Below are 10,183 nucleotides of genomic sequence, written 5' to 3' on the forward strand. Positions count from 1 at the left end.
GGCCTGCAGAACCCACACCCCTGGTCATACATGTGGGTGCTTGTGTCCTCTGCTTCAGTGGTCCCCCTGGCTCAGGACTTTCCACACCGGGGCATTCACAGGTCCCTCGAGTGGTGCCCAGGACCCACCCCATGTGGGTATCTGGCACAACATGGGTTCCTCCCACCCTGCCTTGGGACCCCTTGTCCACTAGGAAGAAGGAGCTTGTGCTGGAAGCAGAGCTGGGACCAAGCCTGGCCTGTGTCTGCACCCAGTCAGCTCCTGCACTTGGAAGGTCACTGCCCTGTGTGCTCAGATCCTGTCTCATGGCTTCTCTTCTTCGTCCATGAGCAAGCAGGTTCCTGATGCCTGCAGATTGTGCGACCCCAGAGCAGCCCTCAGCCCTTTTGAGTCTCACTGTTCTTCTGGGCAAAGTGCTGGGGCCCTGTGCGTGTCTACCGGACACCAGACTGGAGTCCCAGCCAGAGTCTCCAGGTGCTGGCTCTTCCAGCACTTGGCAGCACATCTCCAGGAACTCGAGTAGCAATGACATGCAGGCCGATTACACATGCCCTTCTAATTTAGTCTCCCCGTCTCAAGGCTCTGATTCCCCCAATCTAGCTGGGAGCTGGAGGGCTTCTCCAGACCCTTCATCTGGGAGCCAGAGCAGGGTGCCTGGAGGTGGCACCAAGGTGAGCAGCTGGGCTCCTGATGTCCCACCACCCCAGCTGGTTTCCAGAAGTGGGAGGGCAGGGCTCCCTGTCTGGATCCCTCGGGGACCCCGTGCCACTCAACCTCCCACCTTGGCTCCAACCTTGTTGGCTCTTCTCCACACCACACTAGACCCACGAGCCCCAAGGTCGAAGGTCTCTGCAAGGACAAGGCAGGTGACTGGCAGGGGCCATCAGTCCCCAGCAGCCACCCTGTGGCTCCCACCCACAGGCAGAGAGAACAGGGAGAGCTGCAAGTTGCACCCTAGAGATGAGGAAGGCCGGGTGGGTGGATGACTTGAGCTGTCCTCAAGGCTGAGCTGAGAGGGGCTGGCAGGGAGACGGCCTTGCCAGCTCCACCAGCAGAAGAAGGACTGGGGCTTAGGCCTCCGCTACTGCCCATCAGTAGATCCAGGTGGACCGGACGATCACAGAGCCAGCATGCCACAGCCACCCTCCTGTGCTCTCCTGTGACATGCGAAGCCTGTGGGCCCACAGAGCCTCAGTGTTCCCACCACAGCTGCAGAGTTCCAGCTACAGAGAGTCAGGGGAAGATGGGTGGAGACAGACCAGGGTGGGCCTTCCTGGGCAGCCTTGTCCTGACTGATCCCAAGGACTTTCTCTTGTTGCTTCTGTAAGACCTGAGCGATAAACACAGCTACAGTGGGGAGTCTGGGTGTGTGGCGGTCAAGGCCCCCTTCACTTCCTGCCTGCCCTGTCCCTGCTGGATGCATCCCTGGGGAAAGCAGGTATTGGCCCCTTCTCTATGGTCCAGTGCAGCACAGACGGAAGCCATTACCACACATGAGAGCAAACATGTATTAGGAAGCACTGGTCACCTAGTAGGAAGCCATCATTAGCACATATATATGTGCTTACATAAGACAAAACATTTTTCTTCTTTACATGAATGTTTTCTACAAAAATAATCTCTCCTCAATATATTCAGGAGAGACACCATCCGGATGACCACCATGGACACCTTTCTGAAACAAATAAGTTGAATAATGCTGACGGGGCCTGGCCATCCCGGCCCCCACTGGCCTCTGTACGTAGGGTGTGGCCAGACCCACAGGCCTCTTCAATGGCACGTCTGGATAGCAGTCTTTGTCTCTGACCCACGGCTGATTTGACTCCGGACACACATGTTGGCTTTGGCCCTTGGGGCTGGCTTCCTGACCACAGACCTTGTCTCCTATCAAGCTACTTTGCTCTGGATTGCAGGGACCCCTTTGGCAGGAGGATTCCTTACTCAGCAGGACCTGGTCTTTTTTGTGCCTACTTAATTCTAATTGGTTATTTTCATTCCGAAGCCCCAGTTTACCCACTAGGACGTGTCCCACAACAGCTGTGAGTGCCTGAGCCTTGTTGGTCCCATTCTCTTTGCAGAGCCTGTATGCCTTTGGGCCGTGAACCTGGGCAGTGGCAGGTGGGGACTTACGGGGAATCCGCGGGGAAACCTGCCCTCTGCCTATCTTCCTGGGCTGAAGACACTGCAGAAAGTCTGTCATTGTTTTCTTGACCTGGCTTCCTGGGGGAGCCTGCCCCTCTGCAGGGCATGAGGAGGACCCCTCACCGTCCATTTCACTGACCTCGGCTGGGGAGCTGAGCTCGATGGTTGGGGAGGCTCTGTCCTCTTCAATCCTTTCTTCCTCTCTTGGGTTGGGTGTTTCATAGTCCTCCACAGCATCACCTGGATCTAGTATGTTGCAGTCCTTCCTTTCTGGGCTGTCGTTCTCTGTGGGTGCTTCCTGCTCCTGTTCCTTGTCTTGACCCAGGGAGGCTGCCATCCTGCTATTAATAGCTTCACAGAGAGGCCTGGGGTGCTCACATGGTACGGCTGGCATGCTCCCGCCCTGGCAGCTGCACAGAGAGGCCTGAGAAGGCAAGCTGGCTGTGGTGTGGGGTGCGCCAGTGTCTTCCAGGAAGCCAAGGGCTGAGTCCCGAGGCTGCTTCTGTGACCCCACCTGCAGGTTGAGCTCAACCCCCCCAGCCACCTGTGCCTTCAGGCCTTGGTCCCCTGACTCCTTGGGAATGGAAATTCTAGAGGGTGGGGGGCCTGTGCTGTTCACCACAGACCCTACGCTCCTCAGATTCACATTGATGGTTTGGTGGTTGGCCATCACACTGGCGCCCACTGTCACCTCCCACTCAGGGGCTTTCTCCACCTCAGTCTCCCTGGCCTCTCCAGCTGTTGAAGATGGGCTTCCTATTTTGATCTCCGCCCTGGGCTGACTGCCGCTGGGATCTACTGAGGCCATGAGGCTCCTCTCCTCCTGTAGCTTCTGAATGCCCATTGCCACGCTTGCCCTGGGCTCCAGGCCACATCTCCCAGACCCTCTGATAACCCTGCTCTGCTGGGTTCTCTCCAAGAGACTGTATTTGTGTGGCTGAGATGACAGGGGGCCCTCCTGTGCAGGTGGAGGGGTCCCGGAGGTCCCCTGGCTGCCACCATATGCTTTTTCTCTCCAGGCCTTCTGCACCTCTGCAGGCGAGGAGGCAGGGAGGGGACTCCTCAAAGGAGGAACTGAGAGTTTTTTAATCACAGTCTCTCCTGGACTTTTCTGAGGGAGTTCTTCCAGGAAATGGGCCACTTTCACAATGGAGCTGGCTTTAAGTTTTCTAGATCCCAATGAGAAAAGAGCAGGTTTTGAAAAAGACAAGTTTGGAGCCTTCCTTAAGTTGAGATCCATGGGGTCAAGGGTCTGTGGGGGTGGCCACCTGTTCCTTGCACGAGACCTGATATCCGATTCTAGGAGCTCACAAATTCTGGGATTCAGGAAGGAAAGTGTGTTGGAAATGTTCATATAAGATCGGGGACCCTTCAGGGACTCTAGATTGAGGGGTTGGGGGTGAGTTGTGGGCTCGGGGCGTGTGTGACTGGGGATATTCCAGGATTGATGTAAACTCACAGGAATCAAGCCTTCATTCATTTGCCCCAACTTTTTCCCGAGATGGGGCTGCAGGATTTTTTCAAGCTGTGTCTTGTCCCTGGTTAAGTGATGCCCTGAGTCTCCTTTCCTGAGCCGCCTCAAGCTGCTTTTTGTATCTTCCATTTCCTGCTTATCAGCGATTCTTCCTAAACTCCATTTTAGATCCTCCAATTCCCTCTTCAGATCTCGCTCCATATCCTTGCTTGGGTCCTCTAGTTTGAATGTTACCTTGCCTTTCCTGCCAGTTTTCTCAAGCTGATCAGAATCCTTCTTCAGTTTGCCCTTGTTGTTTTCACTAGCAAGAACAGAGGGCTGGGCCAACTGGGACGGGCCATGCTTCTTTTTGGCCCGGGAGGAACAAGTCCCAAGGAATTGGCCCCAAGATGGCCTGGGCTCCCAAGATGCTTGGAATCTGAGGGGAGGGTCTGGAGTTGGTGCATGTCTGAGGAATCTCTTTTGACTGCCTTGCTCTGGCTGTCCTTGAGGCTTGTTAGGAGTCCCAGGAGAAGAAGGGCTGAGCGTAGTCATCTGGGAGCCCCAGATATCCTGGAGAGCATCGGGACTGGGTTGGCCGTAGGCTTCACGAGATTGTTTTATCTTGGACAGTAAAGTCTTCTTCCATTTCATTCTGTTCTGCAGAGGCCATTCCAAATGCTGCTCTTTGACTGGGATAAAAGACTGTGCCTTTTGCTTAGAGGTTGGACAAGTTCCCCGGCATGTACTAATTGGGGGTGGAGATGGTGGAGGACAGCATGGAACCTGAGCATTGGGAAGCACAGGTGGGGGCAGGTCTTCAGTCACAGGCTGGGGTTTGACCACAGGCTGGGGTTTGATCTCAGGCTGGGGTTTGGCCACAACCTGGGGCAAGGGCTCCTTCAGGGATGGCTGTGGAGATTCATCAAGATAATTTTCAATTGGAAAAGATTTGGTAACTTCATTGAAGCTAACTTTAGAGGCTCGTTTCTTGGAAGCCTGCTTGGCTACCCAGGCAGTGGCCACGAGGGACTCGCTGTGTAGGGAAGGCAGACCCCAGCACAACAGCTGGCTGTACTTAGGCTCTAAACGTTCCCCCGACTCCTCGGGGTACGGTAGCTGCTGAGCACCAGGAAGCTGCTCTGTTCCCCCTTTCGTGCTACAGAAGGGCTGTGCAGTGGTGTCTCTCTTGAAACCCAGTGACCTCAGCATGCTCCCCAAAGAACCCAGGCCGTACTCTAGGCTCGTGGGTTTGAAAAAGGACCCACCCTCTTCCTTTTCCTTCCACGTTCTCAGTTCTACTCTTTTGGCGATCAGCATCTCCAGCAGCTTCTGGATATCAGGGCGGATGAAAGAGGCGCCCCCAGCCTCTACCTGCCAGTGCCTGGGGTCTCCCCAGCATGATGCCTCTGGTGGATTGTGGGAAATATGTCCTTGCTGGGGTTTGCCAGGTACCCAAGTGGAGAAAAACAAGGCCTTGGCAGTCGCCCACCACCAGGAGATGAAGGAAGTGGAGCAGTGGAGGTGGTCAAGGCCGGGGATGGCTGTGATCAGCGAGGCCAGGTAGGAGTTACCTAGAGGGGACCTCTGTGGAGCATCACCCACTGGGACGCCGCTCAAGGCAGACTGCATTTCTTTAGGTTTCTCTGATAAGGATGAGGCCTGAGGCAGAGGGTGCTCAGGCACAGGAACCAGAGAAGCCAGTGGGGGCGAGGTGGCTGGAGCAGGCTCTTCCTGATGCTGCCTAGGGGGCTGGTGCGCCATAGCAGGCCCATGTTGGAGTGTCTCACCTGCGCTGCCTTCATGGAACAGCTGATGACATTTCTTCTTGTAGAGCTTTTGTAGATGCCTGCAGGAGATCAAAGTCATGAACTACATTGTCATAAGGATTCCAGAGACAAGGCAAGCTTGGCAACTGGCGCATGCTCACTCCACGCTGCAGCATGCCCTGAATTCACAAAGCCATTGATCTCCCTCCCCCTGGGCTTCACTCACATCCCTTCCCAACTCGGGGTCTCCCCCCAGGTCAGCCCTGGGTCATCCTGGACCTTGGGGTAACAATATAGATCCTGATAGGAAGGACAGGGGGAATTGGACCATCTTTACCTGTGAAGAAGGGAAGTCAGGTCCCATGCCTCCTGTACTTCCTTCAGGCACTCTCTACAAGCTGGAAATAGAGACTGGGTTGTGGTGGAGAAGAGAAGAGCTCTGGATCTTACAGGAGCCTGAGTGGAAGGTCCTCGAGGGGAGACGTCGGGGATTAGAGCCTGGAGGAGGACCAGGACCCCTCACGGCGATGCCAGTTACAGGGAGGAGCTGCACTTTATTATGTCAGGGTGCCTCCCGAATTCAAGGTCCTCAAGATTGGGAGGTCCTCACAACCTCCCTGTGGGGGGAAAAGGCATGTCATCTCCAGGAGAAACCTGCCTCAGCAAACAGGCAGCTTGTTCAGTTCAGAGTGGGACCCAGGATTCCCAGTTTTGAATCCAGCCTCACACCTTCACGGTGGCATACACCAGCCCCTGCTGGACACCATCCATTCCCTGCCCGTCACTGCTTTGTCCTGATCCATGTCTTGGATAGAACTTCCCTGGTGCCCTCCTCTCAGGGCTCTGCCACAGACATCCTCTGGACCTGGCAGTTGTCCCTCCAGCACAAAAGCGAGAGGTCAGTTCATCTCAGGGTGGACGTGCAAAGCCTTACCTTTGTGAGCACCACTTGTTTTCCTGATCTTGCTGTGCCCTCTCTTTGCGATCTGATGCTGAGATAAGAGAGAAAGAGAAGCTGGGCCGGTTCTCACTTTCTTCCCCCTGGACAAGTTAGATATCCTTCTTTGCTCAGTTACACAACTTTTATACTTAGCTATCAGAGCACATTTTATCAGAGCTCAGTTTTAAAGTGGCAGAATTCTCTTTTTAATTTTTCTTTCAAAAATCACAAAAGGAGTAATTTTTTTTTTCTTGTACTGGGCATTGAATCTATTGCCATTCTATCTCTGACCCACACTCCCATCTCTATTTTTCTTTTCTAGCTTGTTCTTGCTAAAATTGTCAAGGTCTCCTTAAATTGGTGAGGCTGGCCTTTAACCTGCTTTTTTAGTACTTGAGAGTACTTTTTCCTAGTACTTGAGAGTACTAGGATTATAATTGTGTACCACCACATTCATCTCAAAGTGGATTTTCTGCACAGTCTTCGCCATCGATATCTTGTGTCACATGCTCTGCTCAGGAAATCAGACAAATTCCTACAGTTGAAACTCAGCTTCCCGCTTGGGTTCTGCTTTCTGAGACCCGACATGACTCCACCCTTCCACAGGGGCCCAAAGAGACTCAGCACAGCCTCCTTAAGCCCAACACAGAGGAAAGGCCTGGCCCAGAGGCCCTGGCCCTGAGTTGGTGGCTGGTCAGCCATTGCTCAGGCCTGTGCCAACCCAGGTCTCCAACTCTCAGAAGTCCTGGGCTGGGCCTCTGAACCAGGTGTCTGATTTCACACCCTGTCGCCTACAGAACTCCAGGTGCCCACCCTCACCCTGCCCTGTCTGCCAGACACTGAAGAATGATGGTCTGCCTCTGAACAAGGCCCCTGTCAGCAGTTTCTGTACTTGGTTTGGAACAGTGGAAAGAGTAGAAAAAGAGAACAGAATCATTGTTGGGTTTTGACCACAGGTTCCTTACCCTTCTGATGTTCTGTTTCTGAGCTGATGGGAAGGAAGGTTTGCTCTGGAGATAAGGGGTTATCAGGAGGAAGAGCAGCAGTCCACTCACAAAGGCGAGGGTCATATCCACTGCCCAGGCTGCAGAACCGGGGCTCAGCCACATGGCACTAGTGCTTCTCAGAGGAAAGAGAGGATTCTCCATTGTCTGAATCCCACTCTCATCCACAGACAGCTCTGAGAGTTGCTTTTGGAACAGGGAGAGGGGCCCAGGCCAGCACCACAGACCCGCCACCTTTCATCACAATAGGATCCTGGCAGTGGGGGAAGGGCCAGGAGCAGAGGCCACCGCCACCCCTCCCCCGCCCTTCAGCCCAGTTGCACCTCCACCCTGCTGGGCCTCCTGCCCCCTCCTCCCAACTCTACTTGCTCAAACTGTCAAAGGCAGACTTGTAAGAGATAAAAGATCTTTTCTTTAAGCCCAAACAAGACATGCCCACTAGTATTATCCATCTCATGACATCCTGTGTGTCCTCATCCTGTATTAACTTTCATTTTTTAACATTCTTTTGTTTCCCAATTTTGTATTGATTCCATTTTACGACATCCTATTTTGTCCATTTCTCAGAATCTTGAAACTCTCAGTCCCCAGCTCTCTAGGCTGATGAGGTTAGAAATTTAGTAATGCTTTGGTCCAAATAGCCAATTGCAGGGTTGTAAATCCAGACCCTCACCAATCAGGCCATGGAGAGGATTTTATCAAGTAGGCAGCTGGGTGGGATTCCTGCTTAATGTGCTTGTCTACCCGGTTTTTCTTTTTTAATTTTTTTTTTTCTGTAGCAGGCACTGTTTTGTAAATGTAAATTTTGCCTTTGGATAATTTTTTAGTGTTTATCACCAACTTCATTTTCTCACAATTGGGGGCTCATCCAGGATAGAATAGTTGCCAGGACAGTCCTTAGGGAACCTCTCCAGAGGAGACATGTCCTGTTGCCATGTTTTGGCAGCCTGAGGATGAGGAAGCATCTGCCACCCCCACGCTGGCAAAGAACTCGATGTTGAAAGTTGACCAGCAATGCAGACTAGGCCAAGCCAGCACTGTGGCAATCAGGTAACTTCATGCACAGTATAACCTAAGAAACATCTCAAGGTGTGGCCCAGTATTTCCTTTGTGGTTGGATTGATCATTCTGGAGATCATATCTATGTAGATAAGATGTGCCCTGGACATCATGTGAATGTAAAATCCTGATCTGTGGATTTGTTAATATTCTCTGATGACTTCATATGGCATAGCACAGTTCTTTGGACCAAGGCAGGGCTTTATATCAACCTGCCCGTAGCTACAAGTCCCTCTTTTTGCATATTTCTTTGGGAAATGGCTGGAGATGGACAAAGTGACTATAGATATAATAAACCTTCAGTGAAAAGGGGGGATTGAGCCTTCGGTTCAGAATATAAAATCATAAGATTAGAATTGGTGATAGGCATTCTCCTTTGGAAAAGTGGGATTCAGGGAGAAGGGAGAAGGAATTGTGACAGAACTTGCCTAGACAGTTCCCTGGGATGCATGCTTCAATATTGGGGAGATAATCTTAGGGCAAAAGGAAAAAAAGAAGCAATGATTGATAGAATATTGCCGTTTCATCAGGGCCTAATAATGTATATTAAATTCATCATTATTTAGGCCTACGTTGAGGTCTGATGAAGATGGTATTTGACAGTTATTTTTCCAATATGTTAATGATGATAAAAGCCCAGTTACCGAAGAAGAAATTATGTTCTCTGCTGTAGAAAGGGCCGATTGTTTTGTTTCTTCTCAAAGTGAAATTCAGGGAAAAATAGAACATACAAGATCCAAATGGAATCCCCTTAATTATGTGTTCTCTCTTTATAACCCAGAATACTCAATCTCACCCATCCCCAGAAAATGACCAAGGTGAATTATCTCTTACACTCGATGAACAGACATGTTAAGACAAGCTTGGCCTCACCTCCTTCATATATCCCTCCCTAACTTGATTTAAAAAATAAATAGAACAATGTAAAAAGTATATCCAAAATCCACCCTTCTATTCAGACAGAGGAAAACCTCAGACCCTTTTTTCCTCACAAGAGTCCTCTCCAGGATGGAGAGGGGCGGTTGAATCTGAAAATGCCGTCCCAACTAGCTCTGAAGTTGGAAACTTGGAAAAGGAACCGAAACCTTTGTTAGCCGGGCGCGGTGGCGCACGCTTGTAATCCCCGCGCTTGGAGGCGGAGACAGGAGGTTCGGAGCCAGCCGCGGTGGCTTAAGAGACCCTGTTTCCAAATAAAAAAGTTAAAAAAAAAAGGTGTGGGAGTGTATCCCGGATGTAGAAGGGCCTCCAGGAACCCCAGTACCACCAAAAAAAAAAAAAAAAAAAAAGAATTGACTCAAGAAGGCAGGAGGAACTATTGGGGAATGAGGAAAATACAACTGGATTGTCGTGATGGTGGCACAAATCTAGATGTTTACTAAAGTCATTGATTTTTACAGTTATAATGGGTGCATTTAATGTTTGACGTAGTATACCTCAATAAAAACTATGGGCCAAAGATATAATAGGGAACCTCACCAATGAAGACATACGGATAAAAAATAAGCACTTAAAAATATATTCAGTACCGGTATTGGTTTTGTATTGCTCATGTAATGAGTTAGAAAATTTCAGTGGCTTGAAACAACACAAATTTAGTTTCTTTCAGTTTTGCAGATTGTACGCGCACTGGGGCCCTCAAATCATGTCTCCCTGGGGCCTCCAGGGGAAATGTTTATTTTACAGATTGGGAGAATATGGTTTGTGGAAACCGTTCCCCAGGGACCCCTGCTAGGCTCCTGGACACACTTTCCCCCAACCCATAACAAACCCAAAATGACCCCAAACAGAAGAAAAAAACGTGGATTCTTGTCCTAAG

General features: G+C 51.0%; 1 protein-coding gene across 1 annotated transcript; it reads right to left on the reverse strand.

Annotated features, from left to right (window-relative positions):
• Positions 1-769: 769 nt before the first annotated feature.
• On the reverse strand, positions 770-8,231 carry LOC308272289 (spermatogenesis-associated protein 31E1-like; the record flags this gene model as incomplete). Its single annotated transcript, XM_080709031.1, has 7 exons — positions 770-849; positions 1,705-5,444; positions 5,591-5,664; positions 6,094-6,242; positions 6,299-6,356; positions 7,270-7,494; positions 8,163-8,231. 7 exons carry the CDS (start codon positions 8,229-8,231, stop codon positions 770-772), a joined length of 4,395 nt encoding a protein of 1,464 aa, XP_080565157.1.
• Positions 8,232-10,183: the final 1,952 nt, after the last annotated feature.

Source organism: Muscardinus avellanarius, assembly GCF_963383645.1.
Source record: "Muscardinus avellanarius genome assembly, chromosome: 13".
NCBI lineage: Eukaryota > Metazoa > Chordata > Mammalia > Rodentia > Gliridae > Muscardinus > Muscardinus avellanarius.